Raw genomic sequence first — 18,606 nt, 5'->3', positions numbered from 1 at the left:
CTGTTGGCAGTTCCTTCCCCCAATAAAGTGAGGGGGTGGGAGCTGCAGGGAGGACTTTCTCTGTAATAGCCCCCAGTGACTTTATAGAATGCCCTCTTACTAGAAGTCTGACCAGTGCTGCCCCTATATATCTTTTGGCACCTGGTTAGGACTGTTACTTTCACCCAGGTGTTACTATAGCATCCTGGCATAGCGGGGGGGGGGGGGGCTTCCCAGGTACAGCTGCCCACTTGCCAGCTTAAAAGGCATTGCAGATATGGAAAGTACATACTCTGACAATAGCCAGGTCAACCTAAAATAATTGTTTTGTGGTTCTCATACTCACAGCCTGCTTGTCATGTCAGCACATTTTAGTGCACAGCCAAGGAAGAATGTGTTCTCAATATGATACAGTAGTCCTACTGAATACTCTTTTTCATCCACAAGACTCCTGATATTATTGCCTCCCTTGATTATCTTAACCTAGCTACACCCTTCTGTAACTGACTTTTGACCACCTTACAGTACTCCATTGTTTCTCCAACTATCCACACAAACACCTCCCAGAGGTTGTCCTGACATCCCCCAAGGGTTGGCCTGAACCCCTGGATGTGGTCCTATAAATATCCTACCTCCCAAGACTATTGTCCAGCACCACTGACATCTTTCCATCTTTGTTGCTGTGCCCAACGCGTTGCACCCCCTGCCCCCGGAACCAGACGCTGGTCATTTGGCTCTGAACCCTGGATCTTCTTCATTTCATAAACAGGTCTTGCTACCCATACACCCCATACCCTTTTTCTATTCCAAATCTATTTTCCAACCTATCTATATCTCAATGTTTGCTGGACTGAACGAAATCTTCATGAACCCCTTATCCCTACAATAAAGATTGTCAAATCATATTCCTCTGTGGATTTTCTTTTAAGAGCTGATCTTCGTATATACTGGTATTAAAGATTCCTTGCCCAGCCTCTTGCAACGTTTATAAGCAGTCTGCTCTAAGCTAATATTCCCTACTATATTGAGAGACTGTGTCTCCACTCTGAGTAACACAGGCATTTGAGTGATTGATGCAATCTACCCCCAGCCCACTGGACTTTTTTGGAACTTGTCCTCCATCAACTCCTGGAAGGGTTAGTGAGGGTGTTGATATGTTTTAGGGGGGTATGTGGTTTTTTTTAAAAGGGTGTATGTTTTTGTTTTAGGTATGCTTTTGTTTTTAGGTATGTTTTCAGCTATAGGTATGTTTTGAGTAATTTTTATGCTGTTTTTATTATAATGTGGGAAGCATTTTTAGATGGTTGTAACCTGTTTTGTGTTGCATTTGGAGGGCAGGATAGAAATCATCAACTAAATAAATTTCATTAGATGTACTTCGCACCATTGTCATGCTGTCATGTGTGCAAACTAAATACTCAACACAGAGAAACATGGTATGAACTAAAAAGATAATATGTATACAATTTACCTAACCCCACATCTTCCACTTTGTCATATATGCAGAAGAAATTCCATGATCTATCTGAACCTTTTTGCAAGATCCAATGTAGGTTCCATGGGTCACATGCAGAAGTACATAAACTGGAGAAGTTTTCTATAATTGTTTATTAAAAACTGACACTGAATAAAACCTGTACAAAACAAACAAACAAACCAAAATTGCCTGGCATTTTCAGTGGCTGTAGGGAAATTATCGCCTAGGACCTCCTCTTCCGCGGCCACGACCTCTTCCTCGGCCACGACCTCTTCCACGTCCTCTTCCTGCAACTGAACACGAAAAAGACAAATTTCTTTGAACAAGTGTAGATTTAGCGCATTAAATTGTTTCATGTATCTTAACAGATTTTTTAATTCAGAGTTACCTATGTCAAAACTCAAAGAAATGTGCTAAGTTGGCACAGAGACGGTAAATCCCACACCTCCTTTTGGGTACCAGGACAGATTCCACAACAGCTTAATTATCTGTAGTTCCCTTGTTTAAACAGTGCCTTTCATGAAGATCATAGAAGGACATACTTGGTTGGATCCAAGCAGTTTTACCACTGCCAAAAAAGGAATGGGGGGGGTCACCTTTGATCATCAGGCTATGCTGGGGATCATGGGACTTTCATAAATAATAGCCATGAAGCTGCAACTGAGATGAGTGGCCCAGAGAAAAACTAGCTGGATCCAACACATTGATTTTAAGACTCCTGTTTACAACTGTAACATTCTGTCCTTTGCCCAATAGGGCTCAGCTGAGGCAAGACAAGCATCACAGCAACCCTTTTTAAACAGATACATGAAACTACCCATTTCTGGGAATTTGTCTCATCAGAAGCCATACAGACATTAGACAATTCTACCGATGAGAACCATTCCTTGCCTATCACAACAACTACTCCCTACAATATACAACAGCTGAGTTTAGCGGAAATGTAGCCTGTTCCTTTGGTCACAAAAAAGGGCTTCAGAAAAGAAGTGGCAGTGCTATATGAATACTAGAAAGATACTTAAAGATCATTACTAATTTACGGTATTAGACAGTCATTCCTAACTGTGACTTTAGTCTCATGTAACTACTTGGTATGGTACTCTTAAAACATAATTGTAAAAGAACGACTGAAATTACTCGGGTATTTTTATCACTCTTTTTGAATTTGGAGGAGGAAAGGAATGAACATAAATAGCCAAAAGCTGGAGGGAGGGGTTTCTATAGAAATGCAAGGATGTGTGTGGTTTCTTGTATTTAACCAGATGAGTCTGACCACTAACCGTTCAGAACTGTACTATAAAATAAGGCTGCATTAAGATGTAGTGACATCTCATGGGCTAATGTCACAGGAATTTGCTATAAGAATCTCCACTAAAGTTGAGCACACTAAGATGCTAAATGATAAACAGCAGTTAATTTGCTATTCAATCATGAATGTCCTCTAGTTTGAATAAAAGGGAAACTATTTTTGCCAATGTTATTCAATGGATAAACATACTATTTAAAGACATAATTCATTCTCGACCAAATATAATCTTGGGAGATTTATACAATAAGCATTTGTGCTATCAGTCCTTGGCATTATGAAATCAAATTACTAACCTGCTTCCCTTTTCTTGGATTTGACTTTTGGTTCAACATCCACTAGCAAAGTATCCAGGGGCAAACTGTCTGGCAAAATGAAGTATCTAATATTATTCCCTCGAATACTCAAAGTTTCCAACTGGACAGGTTCTCTGTTCTTCAGAGTCATCTTCACTGCTTTAAGATGTGTGTTCATACTGACATCCACACCTAAAACGTAAAACAGAATTTCCTGTAGCACATGGATTTTTTCCTATTATCTTTGCATATATCATGTCCAAATGGAGGCAACACAGAAGAGGCAAATGTCCTACACAGAAAACTCCAGGTGCGATTTGAAAACTCAGGATAGAAAGAAAATACCAATGCCAAATACTTTTCAAAACTAACTACGGTAGTTTAAATCCTCTTAGTTTTGTACTTTGAGCACCACTAGCTCTGGTCCCCCCCTCCCCACCTTATATTCAGTCCAATTCTCTCAGCATGTATAGAAGACCAATCCCCATCGCTACAATGGCTGAATATAAATGACCCTTCTATTCATGTTTCATAGCCACTCAGCCCCTACCATAGCCTTCCTCTGGCTAAAGTAAGTAAACCAATAAGCATACCCAGAGAGCTAGAAAAGTTATACTAAATACCAGAGAGCTAGAAAAGTTATACTAAATATGCATCCACGGGAGAGTACACAGAGTGTTACTTTGTATATTATAAAGTGTGAGTTTTTTACTTGTAAGCCTCCTTGAACCATGAGGAAAGCTGGCATATAAATATTTTTAAATAAAGAAGTTAGCACACACAAGTTACAAGTGCCTCTTCTCCTGCAGTGCCAATGAAATGCAAAGCAGTTCCAAATCAAAGTACACGGATTAGATCACTAGGTTTGAATGAGAGACACCCTCACTAATATTAAAATACCTTTGAGTAAATTGTGCTCCCTTGGCCAAATTCAACTCATAGAACTAATTAAGGCATAAATATGGATGACCATGTTTATGCCACCCTTACTTTTTGAGAGGTAGTACAGATGAAGAATAAATCAATCAACGGCTCTTCACAAAATCGCAATAAATGTTCCAGTAATCATTATGAAAAAGACAGCTGCTGCTGATGTATTTAGCAATACCAAAGCCCATACCTGTAATTGTTCCATGTACTTGGGTCCCATTCTTCAGCTCAATGGTCACAGTCTCATGGCTAAGTTTCATGAGAAACCTGAAAGAGACCATTAGCATAAAAGTACTATTTTGCAACTAAAACATTATTTATTTGTTTTTAAAGCTCTTGGTATTAACAAGCACCATGATTAATGCCATAAAACAAAAGCATAAAGTATCTTTGTCTTCTGGACCATACCACTGGCCTGGAAAATCATCCTATGAGCAAGTAGGAGCTTTCCTTGCAAATGACTGATACTTCAGTGTATTAAGAATTGTGAAAGAAACCAAACTAACTGCATCACTTGCTGAAAGGAAGAAAACAAAAAGAGGAGGAAACCCACCAGGGAGAGCAGTGTTTATTTACTTTGGAACTGGGCATTAGCTGTCTACTCAAATTCAAAAAGGTAACTCAGGTACCAGACTGCTTATGTTAACAAAATGTAAAATCTCAGCCTCTGGACTAAGGGTTGGACTGAAGACCAGGACAAAAAAGACACAGTTCGGATAAAAGTTAAAAAGTACTTGATTGTGTGTTAAAACAAAGTATTTGCTGTGCACCAGGAAACTTACTTCTGGTGCTTAGTATGAAAAATCCATTCACAAACAAGTCTTTCACAGATGTAAATAATTAACACTTGCTTACATAAGCAGTAAAAAGAACACTAACAGTAAACAGGTATAAGACATTTTTATTAGTTGTAATGATCAGCAGTCTGCTCTGGGGGCAGGGCACGTAGGCAGTTCACAGCAATGAAAAAGATTGTGGAAACCAGTATGAATTCAATGGCTAGGACAGTGGGCCTGCATGTAGGAAAAAGCATGTTCAAATGGTGACTTAGCAACAGGAATGGCCATTTATGACCCCAACAGCCACTACACTCACTGAGTTCTTGCAATTTGTTAAGAGCATCAATTGTACACTGGATGTACATTCTTGATTGCGAAAAGCACACAGATGATTTAGAAAACACACATTCATAGGGTCAAGATGTCATACTACCACTGTACATTGCATTGGTCAGGCCACACCTGGAATACCATTTTTTGAGGACTTGCTTCAAAAAGGATGTGGGCAGAATGGAGCAGGAGCAGAGGAGAACAATAGTGATTGGGGGCTCTATGATGAAAGGCTGATGAACCTGGAAATGTTCAGTCTGGACTGAAGGCTGAACGGTGACATTATTGCTCTCTTTAAGTTATCTGAAAGATTACCACTTAGAAGAGGGCAGAAAGCTGTGCATGTTGGCAGCACAGGAGTGGCAGTGTTGATGGAAAGATACTTGATAGATATTTGTAACTGGCTACCTAGGGATGTGGCTAACAGAACAAGACTGAAAGTTGTCAGATCAAACACTGTTCGTGAACATATCAATTAAGCCCAGAAAGGTTTGGAGTTTCCTATATCCAAATTCTACAGCACTAAGTATTCACTAACACTCTGTATTTACTGGCTGAACAATTGTGTTACAACACCCAAGTATTAACACCCAAGGACTACAAACAGAAGTTGAAAGAACTTGTTGATGCTACCAAATCAATGGGAGAATCTGAACCAAAACTATAGCAAGTTCTTCCTTCTAGTCATAGTATAGCACAACATCCTATGTAAGCAGGTCCAAACAGGGGTGAAGAAGAGGTACATCAGTCATCCCCAACATGGTGCCCGTGGCCACCAGTGTCCCATTGCTTCTTCTCCAAAACTCAGAATCCTGACTTCCTCTACTTCATTATATTAGGGACGTCCAGAGGACCCAGGAGGCATCATGTTTCTGTCCACAGAAAGAACTGTGCAAACAGGTCGTTATACGGCACTTCGCTTGGAACCGTCTGGGCACCATGGTGTTTCGTGGTTGGCCCCAGCTCCCTTAGCAGCCTTGCTATGGCAACACCCACACTACCTGTTCTCAAAAATCCCAGAGTCGACAATGCTGGAGACCCCCTGAGGAACATCTGGCTGGGTCCAGCCCAGGCTGCAAGGCCAATACTACATAAAGGCCTACTGGCACCAAAGAGGCCTTAGCCAAGTTTCTTTTTGCGTTCCGCATCACCTAAACTGAAACGCGTTGAGGGAAAAGAAAGCCCCAAGTGCGGCAGAGAAACGAGGCTGAAGACCCGAGGCAAGAAGCCTGCCCGAAAGGAAAGGAAAGGAAGAAAGAACGAGGCAGGAACGGCCCGGGTGAAGCTAACGGTCGAAGGAGGCGCGAGACAAAGACACCTCCCTGTGAACCGACATGGGAGGAGAAAGGGAACAAATGGCGGGCGGGGCGGCCTTCAGCTGCGAGGCATCCGGCACCCCTTTTGTCGTTCTCTGATTCATTCTAGGCTCACCTGACGAGCTTCATGGCGGCGGAGGGACCGACGCGAAACCGAAGACGCGTGAGGACCAATCGAAAAAAAATTGAGCGCGGAGCAGCAGCAGCCCACGACTAGGCCGCTCCGATACTCGCTAAGAAACGCGACTGGCGCGCGCAATGAATGATCGGAAGCTCCTCCCCTTCCGCCTCCGCTGCCCCGGATTTGAAGAGAACCGCGAAGGGAGGCTTTGAGTGGCAGCCAGCGCCTCCCGTAAGAGGGGAGGACTTTGCGCGCTCGCGCAAAAGAGGAACTGGTCCGGGAAAGAAGGAGGGCAGAGGGTGGGGCAGGCTGTCAGTGTCTCTCACCTGGGCACTTTAGGCGGCTCTTACAAGGTGCTTTGTAGGTATTGCTGACGCTGCTTGCTTGCCCTCTTTTTAAAAGAGAGACCTTTTCCATTTCCAAGAGTAATCTAATGTTTGAAGAGGAAGAGACCTCGACAACCTGTCTGCAGGGAGGGCAATCAAGGGAAGCAGGAAAGACTCTCCTTCCGCATTTGTACAGCGCTTTAGAATAGTTAAGCTGTCATGGCGTACTTTAAAGGGGGAAGGTCGGCCTAGAAATGTCATCAAATAAATAGAAAGAACCATGAGTTTATTGGAAATTGCCCACGTGAAGTGCCACCAAGTCACAACTGTCTTATGGTGACTATATAGGGTTTTCAAGGCAAGAGGCGAATAAAAGAAGTGGTTTGCCATTGCCTGCCTCTGCATCACTTCCTTCAGGGACCACCTGGCTTAGCTTCCAAAGTCTGATGAAATCAGGCTATCCAAGTCAGGGCTAAGAATTCCCTTCCCTGTCCCATTTCACACGAAATAAAGTGTGATGGTTACATTGCTAAGGGGGGGAAGTGAAACCCTGCAGTGGCAAGGGTTGCTAGCTCCAGTTTAGGAAATTCCTAAGGATGACAGGGTAGGGTTAGTGCCTGGGGAGGGAGTTCAGTGGTGATGCTGTAGACTACAACGGTTCCCAACCGTTTTTCACACACATATCCCTCAGCAACATTCCCTAAAAATGTACTCCCATTTTACGAAACCCATTATGTAATTTTTTCATGTACCTCCAATGGCTCTGGCGTGTACTCCTGGGGGGTACACATATCCCAGGTTGGGAACCACTGCTGTTGAATCTGCTCTCTGAAGTTGCATTTTTCCAGGGGAACTGATCATCCTGCCAGTAGCACATGAATGACTAACAAAAAAATTTCTAGCACAAACTTTTTGTGAATATAGCTCGCTACATCAGGGGCACTGACTCACAAAAGCTTAAGTGGAATAAATTGTTAGTCTTTGAGGTGCCACTGCAGTCCAGTCGCATTTTACTGCTATGTACTAATATGGCTACACTCTTGGAATTATCCTAGGTTTGCCAATCTTCAAGTGGGAATTGCAACTGATATCTATGAAACAGAGTGTAAAATCGGCTTCTGACACAGAGATCAGATCCCCCGGAAAAAATGGCTGCTTTGGAGGATGAACTCTGGCACTATACCCTACTGAGCTCTCTCCTTGCCCTTCCATGACTCCTTGCCCATCCTAAACCTTGCCCTTCCATGGCTCCATTCTCAAATCTGCAGGGATTTGCCAATCTTCTTAATTACTGTTTCTGTGATGTACATAGTAACCCAGATTCATCTATAAGACTGCAAACTTCAGCATGATTACTCAGGTGTAAGCATCAAGTAACTTTCAAAAGGTTGAACTGCCAATCTGTCCTGTGACCTTGATATGTCAGGGAGAATGTTATGTGTTCATAGCATGAGAATTTTCCACCTACTTCTCACAGGACAAATTTGGTGTCTCATTTTTACAATTCAGTTCCATGCAGAATTGTTGCAATCAAGGATCATTGAGGTGTTGTTCGGTTTCTGGGCTGTTTGGCCCTGTTCTAGTAGCATTTTCTCCTGACGTTTCACCTGCATCTGTGGCTGGCATGTTCAGAGGATCTTCTGAAGATGCCAGCTATAGATGCAGGCGAAACGTCAGGAGAAAATGCTACTAGAACACGGCCATACAGCCCGGAAACCACACAACACCCCAGTGATTCCGGCCAGAAAGCCCTTGACAATACAAGGACCATTGACTTCAGTGATTTTAGACTGGAATAAACTGCATAGCACTGCAGTTACTCACCCATCTTTTTTCTTTAAAACCACTGGATTCATTCCAGTCTTGTTTAGCTAATATACAACAACAAAAAATAAAAAGTCTCTACAAGAGTATCGTTTTGGCAATACCACTAAAGATTGCCAGGTTTTCAGAAAGAAATGTAAATTTATTTGAAAATCTGATATAATACATTTTTATTTAATAGAAAGACCAAGTGCTTGACACAGCGAGTGCGTAATCTTGTTCACATTTACTAGGCAGTAAGCCATACTGAACATTTTAGGATTTGTATTGTCGAAGGTTTTTACAGCCGGATTCAACTGGTTGTGGTGGGTTTTCCGGGCTGTGTGGCCGTGGTCTAGTAGATCTTAGGATTTATTTCTGAGTAGACCACAGACAATCACAAAACGGGTGCATCCTCATCTTCTAAAGCAGGGTTTTGAGGCAGTGGGTACCTTTTAAATTCTGAGGCAGGGTGGTGGGTGCAGTCAAACTACGGCTGATGAGATAGGAAAACTGGTGTGGTAAGAGTGTCTGGCAGTTTATCCACTTACAAGTTCAAGAGACTAAACAAACGTGTATCATTTGAACTAAAACAGAGAATCTGATGCTGGATTGTGCATAAATTAAAAATTGATGCACGAGCCAGCCAGGAGTCGAACCTAGAATCTTCTGATCCGTAGTCAGACGCGTTATCCATTGCGCCACTGGCCCTGCCTGCGAGAACTCCTTTCTTTGGCACTTCTCTAGCCACCAACCAAAACTTGAGTAGGGGCTCGCATACCCTCATGGAGGTGGAGCTATGGGTGGGGCTCTTCGGCAAAGGCAACCAATCAAACCTTCTTTCCAACGAATTCACTTTGATCCAATGTTCTAAGCCCGCGCGCCACTTTGCTTCTCGGGGGCGGGCACTACATCGGACACCCGTGACCAATCTCTCTTTGACGCTAGAGCGGAATCAGAAGTCTTAGCTCCTCCCCCTTCCATCTCGCCGATTGGACTGGAGGTCGGTGTGGTCCGAGCGGCCCGCTCTGCCAATCGCGGCTCTCTCCTGCAGTTATTCCGCAAGTCTCTTCCTGTATCAGGCGGCCGAAATGCTTCCTGATTAAGTTTGTCCTGCTTGAGGTTCCGTTCCGAAGGCCTTCGAACGCCAGCGATCTGGACGAAAAGCCGGGGCCGGGTGGCGCTTGCAGGAAGAGGCGATGGCGGCCGCTGCGGGGGGAGCCTACGGGAACCTGAAGCTGTGAGTCGCCGGCGTGGGTGGAAGGGAGGGAGGGAGAACCGGCGGCCCGCTGCCCTTTGCCCGCTTCGCGTGAATGCATGGGGGCAGCCCCGGAGGACGAGTTCCCACCCCCTGGCTTATCTCAGCTCCTCCCCCGCTTCGCGATGACCGGGCTCCCTTCTGTCCTTGTCCTCCACGCTGGCTCCGCAGCCCACCCCCCTCTCTTCTGGGTCTCTTTAGACAACTTTTCCCTCCCTCTCAGCCATTCCTGCTCCTCCTCTGAATGTATCCAAACCAGTTCACCTTCCACACACTTCAGTTCCCCTCTTCCCATACATTGGCGTGGATGGGGCTTTGGCGAGATAGCCAAGGGAGGATCGAGCTTCCGTATCATTAGGACAGCTCTCTAAGGAGGCCCCGGACATCCTGCCCAAGTGGATTCGCCACTCATCAGGTGCCCACGGGTGATCGAAATGGTGGTGCATCAGCCTCTGCAGCAAGGGTTCCTTCCTCCTTGCTGAAGCCTCCTTCTTTTTTTTTTGACTGCTTCTCTTTCTCGTTGAAAACAATGTACCTATCTGACCCCACTCGTCATCTGAAGGTTTATTTTTCTCCTTCAGTTCCTGCCACTACTGAAGGGGATCATGTGAGAGGCATCAAGGGAATGCAACACCCTGGGACGCGCTTGCAGCTTCATTGTCAATTTAGTAGTAGGCAGGGACTTCTTTGTTCAGCTTTAAGAATCCCTCACAGGTTACACATTCTTGCCTGGGAGCACTTTTTTTATTAATTAATTATTTATTTATTTATTTATTTATTTATTTATTTATTTATTTATATTTATAATTAGATTTTTAGATCGCCCTCCCCCAAAGGGCTCAGGGCAGTGAACAACATAAAATACAATATGGACAACATGAAATACTTTCCATGCACTTGAGTTGCATGGGTTCTGGCAACTTGAGCTGTTCGCTTCCACTACTCCATTCCCCATGAGTGTCAATGTTCATGATGCCTCTTTTTGTTTCACCCCGAATGATAGTCATGTTGCAGCGTCATTCTTGTAAAACAGGGCAATTCCTTAAAATGGAGACCAGCTCTTCTTGTGACCTGTGCAGCCTACAAGGATAACATGGCTGATTTTAAGGAGACGGTTGGCTAGGTAGAGTTAAATGTGTTAGGAAGCTAGCATAGGGCTCTAGAAAGGAAAGTGATTTGGGATGCTTCATGAAAAGATTGCTTAGAGCACAGGTGTCAAACTCGCGGCCCTCCAGATGTTATGGACTACAATTCCCATCATCCCTGCCAGCATGATGCTGGCAGGGGATGATGGGAACTGTAGTCCATAACATCTGGAGGGCCGCGAGTTTGACACTTATGGCTTAGAGGGACAAGTGGACTCTGGTTTAAATTGTTATGGATGGTGATCTGTTGTAGTTCATTTATCATTATCTAATTTTGTTTGTTGATATTTTTGTGGTCAAGTCACAACTGAATTATGGCAACCCAGTGGGGTTTTCAAGGCAAGAGTTTTTCAGAGGTCACCTTCAGTGATCTAATTATTTTGGCATTTTTCTGTTCAAAGGCAAGATATTCAAAACAATTTGGTCTGTGAGTAGCTTCAAATTCCAACTGTTTGCTTTTGTTTTTGGGTAGGCAAATCTTGGAGGTTTGCTGCTTGGTCCCTTCAGAGTATCTACAGCTTTTAGATTATCATCAGTACATTTCTGATTGAGCTGAGTGTGTTGGGGCATAACATTTCTCATCTAATCTTGCACAATTCTGCACATTTTTCTTCTATGTGACTGAGCCATTTTGCACCTAAGCAAAACTCTTTGATATCAGCTAGGCAAGAAATCACTAAGGTAAGCCTCTGCTCAATAAGCTGAAAAGATCTTGCTACCAGCAGACATTGGTCTGCAATCTCAGTCAAGAATCTCGAGTAGAAGTCATATGGGGGGGGGGGGGCACAGTAGCCATTTCCCTCTCCTCCTGAGCCTTCTCTTCACTCACTGCCCCATTTCTTAAATTTTCCTCAAGGCAGACATTGTCATCAGAAGTAATTTGGTAGGATTTCTCTCTGATATCTTCTGCTGTGTGCTTTTGTATTTTCAAGAGTAGAGAATCTGTTATAAATAGGAAAGCCGAGTAGTGACTGCCTACTAAGGGGTTGTGTTGCTAAAAAGGCATCCAATTTGGATTGTTTTAAATTTAGTTGCTGCTGTTCTGGGCTCGGTAAGTTTGTTCTATTGTTCCTTTTAGTCATTTTTGGAAATGTAAACCATATCAATTAACTCCCAGGGAGGGGGAGTATGAAAGAGAGAGGAAAACAGGAGATAGCTTTAAACTGCTGTAATTGCTTTCTCAAGACAGATTGTGATAGCTGAAAAGACAGTTTCTGTCTTGCAAAATTTAACTTCAGTCCTTTAGTAGAAACTGTAAATCACCTTTAATAACAATTCAAAACAGTTAAAAATAAGATCGGCTAAAAGATAGATATTGAGAGGTTCTTATCTGATTAAGAGTGGAGCAAAGTGCAGCATTCAACCTCTGTGTTTTTAGTGGAATTATTGTTTGTGTGACTTGTCAGTTTAAAATTTCTGATATTAACCGGATGGGAGTAACTTGTAAGTGCCTTTCCAAATGTTCTTGCTTGCTCAACTGCTGAGTGTCTATTTGTTCTTCTCGACCTCTGCAGTAAGCCCTGGTGAAGTAGCTTTTAGCATTTGAACATTAAAACAAAAGGTAGGAAAGCTGCTTCAGTGTTGCAATGTTGCTTAGGAGTTGTGAGTTTCATATATGTTATCTCTGCTGTGCTCTTTCCTGGCTCTGCGGTTCTGTTTCCAATTTCTCTAGCCATGCTCATGTGACCCTGTGAAATGATCTTCGAATGGAACGTTCTGCCTTTTGAGATAGCAAGTACTTTGATAGGGCATTCCTCCGTTTACACTAGATTACTCACTAATATGATGACTGTCCAGAGTAATTTAGTCAATTACTTGTAAGCACCTAGGAACTTGGCTAAGGACTGTAGACAGACTGTTTCAGATGTTAGTTCCAATGAGAGCAATGTTAGTCTGCAGCAGCAAAACCAAAGAGGAGTCTAAGGTCTAACAACTTATTCCAACATAAGTTTTCATCAGTCAGAGTTTCCTTCAGTGGTGTGTACATATATTAGATCTCTGCTTTTAATCCACAATAGAAAGAGAGGATGAAATATTGCACGGACAGGCCAGTATAGAACAAGATCTGCTCAAGAGTTGACTCAGAGCGAGCAAGTGCCATTCTGGTAGACAGCTGAAGTAGGATTAACATAAAATTTAGTGCAAGGTAATCATATACAACAGAAGGTACAGAAGTGTTGCTGAACTGATTGACATCTGTAAAGGGTTGGATATGCAAGATATTAGTACTCGTAGTCCCAGATCCTTGATAAAATGCGGGGGGTAAATAATTGTGACTTGGTTAATCAAGTCTAATTCAGCAAGTTGGACTCTCCCTTTGTAGGAAAGAACCTTTTGATCAGCAACAGAATGCTCTGGAAGATTAAAATGTCTACTCCCTAGGTTTTGGATATTGCCATTTTTAATATCATTTTTAATATCTCTAGGTTTTGGATATTGCCATTTTTAATATCAGGTTTGTGTCTACTCTTTTCTACAGGGACAGACCTCTTTGTCCAGTGCAAAGAGTGGAAAAGCGTTGTAGACACATGATGCTATGTTGGAGGATAAGCAAGTGAATGAGCCAACTTTGTCCTCATATAAACCTAAGCAACATGATCATGTAACCTAATACCATTAGCCAAATCATTTCTGGCTCATTCACTTCATCATATGCAACAAAGGTGCCTAGCTTACTGTGTGCCAGGAAAAATATGGTAAATGTTTAAAATGTAAACAGTAAGTTGTCATTTGTATCTCTGTGTGTGAAGGAAGTCATTCCGTTTTGAGCGGACATAATGCAATAGTGGTGTGAGGTCTTTGATACTTCATGTATGGCTTCATGGGTGTACTTGAGGACTCAGTCACTCTTCAGATACCTGCAATAGCCAGTCTGTCTTGCTTTTATCCAGTGCTTCATGCCAAGAGCTTGGGGCAATAAACATGGCTTTCTGAAAGCAAGCTGTAAAGTGGATTAGACAGAGCAAGCCGTTGACAAAAGTTGGCACACTGAGGGTCATGGCAAAGTAGTGATTTGAATTAGAGTTTTGTTTTAGTCTGGAAATCTGACCACTACATACTACCTCTGACAATAAGTATGGCATCTTCTGGGGGTGGGCGGTGGGGGGCGGGCGGGAAATGGCACGTTCTTGTCTCTTCAAAGAGAAGTATTTGCATTTCCTTACCAACTTGTCAAGAAATATAGACATTTAATATTATAGTGACCACGATTCCAGCACTATTACTAGTGGCAAATCTGCAAATAAATGAAAGAGGTTCTCATGTGAACGTGTTTGTTCCTTCTCTTTCTTTGTCCCCTCCTGTCTGTCTAAAGCAGTAGTTCCCAAAGTAATTTGGGATACCACCCCCTTGGCTCCCAGGCCACATCCCCCACCCCTGAACACACACCTCTTTCTTGGTATTAGGCCTACTTCAACACTCTAAACACATGCATGTATTTCACAAACAAAACATATTTATTGAGCTGTTTTAGCAATATAGAAGGTTATATTTACATCTCATCCATTATGTCTTCACAGTTTAAATAGGATGGATGTCCTTGGTGCAGCTGGCCCAGGAATCCCTGCACCACCCCCCCTACTGCCCCAAAGTCCTAACCTTGATGTTTCCATCTCCCCCAGAGGACCACTTTGGAAATCCCTAGACTAAACATTTTCCTATATACTTTGCAGCCATGAGAATTTGGAAGAGATGATGGAGATCTGTTTTATCACTGTCTTATCCTACAGAAAATCACACCGCTTGCGCTTTTTCATCTGAGAGCAGCATAGAACAAATGTGACTGAAAAAAAAGTTTTCATTATCTCTTTGCTCTGCTCTAATTTACAGATCTGATAAGTTATGTTGGCACTGCAGGCTGGTTAAGTTCACTTTTATCTTCATGCCACAAAATCACTTGAGTGTCTGCAGGCTCTGAAATGACTATTTATTTTAGGCTCCATTAGCAAATCCCTTTATTATATGAGAGCACAACATTCTCTGTGGTTCCTGTAAGAAAATTAGCGGCATTGATCTGTTTGCACTCCGGTGAGGTTTGGCATTTTATCAAGATAAAGATAATTATCTGTCCCTTTTTTTTCTTCTCTTGGCTTGCCTTTTGTATTTTGGGAGAAGTGTTTGTGTTTTGAGATGAAGCTGCCATAAGTAGTCGCTTAAAGTAATACGATAGGGGAAGGTCCAGAACATGTAGTAGGACTTGACCTTGTGTAGTCCTTGATAATTAATAATAGGAAGAAACAATTTTGCAAAGATGCTTTAGAGGGAATACATTTATGTAGTAGATATTCATGTTCTTGTTTTCTGTGCTGCATTTGCAAATTTTTCAGAATATTTTTATGTTGCATCATTTCTCTCCTAGCTTTTTTAGGCTGTGCCATGGATAATTTAATATGTATTATTCTGTTTCCCAAACTCATGATGGGACATCATGTCAGTCTTGGTTCCACTGTGCCTAGCAGCTATCATCCATTTGCATTACGTACTCTGGATACATATACACCAGTTTATCATTTTTGACTAAGTGCTTTGTTCACAAACATAGCCTTTTTGAAAAGTCAGTTTTAGCTCCTGCTTGCCCTGATTTTTCACCGTCATCTCCTTTCTACTTCTAATTACAAATTTGTGCATAGGGTAGAGAAACTGGACAGGGAGAATACTTTCTTCCTCTTATTATACTAGAACTTCAGTTAAGTTGAAGGTCACCCGGATTCAGGCTGTACCAAAGGAAGTACTGAGAGACAGTGTGTTGAAGTGGTTAAGAGCAGTGGACTCTAATCTGGAGAACCAGATGTGAACAAAAGGGCCAACCTCAGCTTTTGATACCTGACCCTTTTATTAACTGATCAACTGATAATTAGGAATGGATTGGGAATTTAAAATCTGTCTCGTACCACTGTGATTGAAATTAAATTATAAGCTGTTGTAAAGAATATTTATTGCTGTTTGGGCAATGCAGATGATTGTCTTTTGGCTTTATTAGTTCTCATTGTTTTGGGGGGAGGGGGAAATCTTAAGGGTTGCTCAGATAATTACAGATTTTGTTTACAATGGCATCGACAGCTACTAAAGACCAAATTTAATTTTGAATGCAGGGCAAAGGGGGTCTGCTGCTAAATAAGTTAATGAGTGTATGTCTACATTCTTGTAGGGCTGGAGAGTCTTCCCTGATGTAGTTAAAAAGAGGGACTCCCACAAAGTCATCCACCTTAATAGGGTATAGCCGTGGTGGTGAACCTTTGGCACTCCAGATGTTATGGACTACAATTCCCATCAGCCCCTGCCAGTATGGCCAATTGGCCATGCTGGCAGGGGCTGATGGGAATTGTAGTCCATAACATCTGGAGTGCCAAAGGTTCGCCACCACTGGGGTATAGGGATGAGCTTAGACTGGCACTTGCTAAATGAATAGAATTGAAATTGGGTTAACTGTTACTTAGAGTTGCCCATGTCCATAATGCACAGTTCTTAATACAGTTCGTCCTCATTAGTACCTTGACGATGCATGCTTTATTTAAGGATGTCTTTTTGGGTTCTCTTTACCGCAATATGTGATGGCTGGCATTCAGGAGTTTTCTGTATTAGGACAGTATTGCGTATTTATGATGGAAATATTGTTGAAAGCAAAGTGCTAAAAGGTTTCTTAAATGCTATTGAATACAGTGCTCCTCTACATACCATTAGAATATCAGAAAGGGAATCCATTATGTCTGTTTCTCTAATTGGAAAAAAGCAAGGTGCCTTTTTAAGTTAACACTGACATAATAAAATCCCAAATGAGTGTAATCATTTCTAATTTTTTTCTCTGCTGCACATTGTTGTTAGAAAACAGTACAAATATTTCATGGCTTAATTTGATATGTTCAGTGTGTACCAAAAATACTGAAGAATTGTATTTCCCTTTAATCTAGAATGAGAATGCAGAATAGAATTTGACTTATTGATTGGACTTACAAATGTTGAGAAAGCTTTGCTTTCAAAGGAAACATTCTTTAATATGTGCAAGAAGAAAATGTAGTCTTAAAAAAGATTTCAAACTTAATAGTTAAACAGTAATAACTAAGGACATGTCCTTTATCTTGAGGTGTGGGATGGGAGAAAATAGCTGGGAAATCTTTGCATCAACAGAATGTGAGGAAGCACTGGGACCAGGGATATTCTTGTACCACAAGAAATTGGTGCAGATGAAAGTGGGTTCAAGGGTGCTCCTGGGCTTTTCTTTCTCTGGTACCACTCAGTCCTTTTCTTTGTGCCCAGTTTTCTTCCAGAGAGGGCAAACTGGATGCTGTGGGAAGCAGCAATTGTTAGACCCTGCTTCAAGGCATGTAAAGTGTTGCTGCCTGCTCAGACAATGTTGTCTATTCCTGTATTTTGCTTACACAAGGGTTTTGAGTAGTCCAGATGGAGTTCACACATGGTTTGCTCTGGAAGCAAGTTGGGATATTTTACCTATAGCCCAATCCAGTCTGGGTGGGCGGGGATGGCGCTGCTCTGGTTCCACCCTGCCCTTTCCAAAGGGCTTTTCCAGGGAGCTGGAAGCCCCCTCCCCAAACCACTAAAACCAAGCAAGAATCCCCTATAGAAGATAGCAGAGATATGCCATTAAAATAATGACATATCTCCTAGGCTGACTCTGCCAGCACACGGGGGCTGGGCAGGCAGTGGAAGCCAACTAAGGTTGGCTCCACTCCCTGATCTGTTTCCGGAAGGCCTAGAAAAATAGAATTTTTTTCTGAAATTCCCCTCCCCTGGTTTTTATTACCCTTTTTGAAAAATGGGAGTAGGGAAATTTGTGGGAGTAGGGGAAAAGCTCTATGAAATATTTCTCTTTTAGAATGAATGAAATGCTTTTAAAGATAAGGTGGGCATGCTGTAGACATATGCATATATTAAATCCAAGATGGGATCATGTGTCTGATTAAATCTACATGATCAAGTTGCAGTGGGAAGATGACTTGCTTGTTTTAACCCTCTCTCTCTTTTTTGTTGTCGTGTCACATCTGACTTATGGTAACCTCTGGTGGGGTTTTCAAGGCAAGAGCTGTTCAGAGGTGGTTTGCCATTGCCTGCCTCCCGTCACAACCCTGGTATTCCTTGGAGGTCTCCCATCCAAATATTTGCCAGGGTTGATCCTGCTTAGCTTCTGAGATCTGACAAAATCAAGCCAACCTGGGCTATCCCTTACCCCCAACCCCATCCCTTACCCCAACCCCCAACCCAAGGCCTCCCTTACCCCCAACCCATATTGCTCCTCTGTTTATTACATGCTTGCTTCTAACTATGACTTAACTATTTTGGCTGATATTTCTTGTCAGTTCTGTTCCTTCCTATTTTGGGGTTCATTAGCTTGTGAAGTAACTAAACTGAAACTGGGAACTTCTCACCCAGGAGTGAGGAAGTTGAAGAAATTTTCAGTTCTGGTTTACAAATTACCCAAGGGCTGTCCCCTGGGATTCATTCTCATATGAGTGTCGTGTATGATCTAAGCTTTCTGAAGCTTCTGAGATCACCCTTGGATGTCCCATCACTGTTCTGACAATTGCCG

At 42.5% G+C, this 18,606-nt stretch overlaps 2 protein-coding genes and 1 non-coding gene across 3 annotated transcripts in view; 1 reads left to right on the top strand and 2 right to left on the bottom strand.

The window, feature by feature from the left end:
- Nucleotides 1–1,569: 1,569 nt before the first annotated feature.
- On the bottom strand, nucleotides 1,570–6,698 carry SNRPD1 (small nuclear ribonucleoprotein D1 polypeptide). Its single transcript, XM_048511711.1, has 4 exons — nucleotides 6,529–6,698; nucleotides 4,179–4,255; nucleotides 3,059–3,250; nucleotides 1,570–1,749 (listed from the first exon to the last, which is right to left on the bottom strand). The coding sequence occupies exons 1-4, from the start codon at nucleotides 6,540–6,542 to the stop codon at nucleotides 1,673–1,675; spliced, it is 360 nt and encodes a 119-aa protein (XP_048367668.1). The 5' UTR covers nucleotides 6,543–6,698; the 3' UTR covers nucleotides 1,570–1,672.
- Nucleotides 6,699–9,301: 2,603 nt separating this feature from the next.
- Nucleotides 9,302–9,374, bottom strand: TRNAR-ACG. Its single transcript has one exon. It is a non-coding gene; the product is annotated as a tRNA-Arg (tRNA).
- Nucleotides 9,375–9,637: 263 nt separating this feature from the next.
- SACM1L (SAC1 like phosphatidylinositide phosphatase) overlaps nucleotides 9,638–18,606 on the top strand; it is a 38,814-nt gene continuing 29,845 nt past the window's right edge. Inside the window, exon 1 of the mRNA XM_048510706.1 lies at nucleotides 9,638–9,903. Coding sequence (XP_048366663.1) covers nucleotides 9,863–9,903 — 41 coding nt within the window. The 5' untranslated portion in view covers nucleotides 9,638–9,862. The remainder of the gene's footprint in view (nucleotides 9,904–18,606) is intronic.

Source organism: Sphaerodactylus townsendi, linkage group LG11 (assembly GCF_021028975.2).
Source record: "Sphaerodactylus townsendi isolate TG3544 linkage group LG11, MPM_Stown_v2.3, whole genome shotgun sequence".
NCBI lineage: Eukaryota > Metazoa > Chordata > Lepidosauria > Squamata > Sphaerodactylidae > Sphaerodactylus > Sphaerodactylus townsendi.
This window is presented reverse-complemented; position numbering and strand designations above follow the sequence as displayed.

Excerpts from the sequence above, each read along its gene's own strand:
- SNRPD1 (XM_048511711.1), bottom strand. Across the intron at positions 3,251-4,178 it reads AGTACATGGAACAATTACAG|GTGTGGATGTCAGTATGAAC; the intron begins GTATGGGCTTTG and ends TTTACGTTTTAG. Across the intron at positions 1,750-3,058 it reads ATCCAAGAAAAGGGAAGCAG|TTGCAGGAAGAGGACGTGGA; the intron begins GTTAGTAATTTG and ends TTTCGTGTTCAG.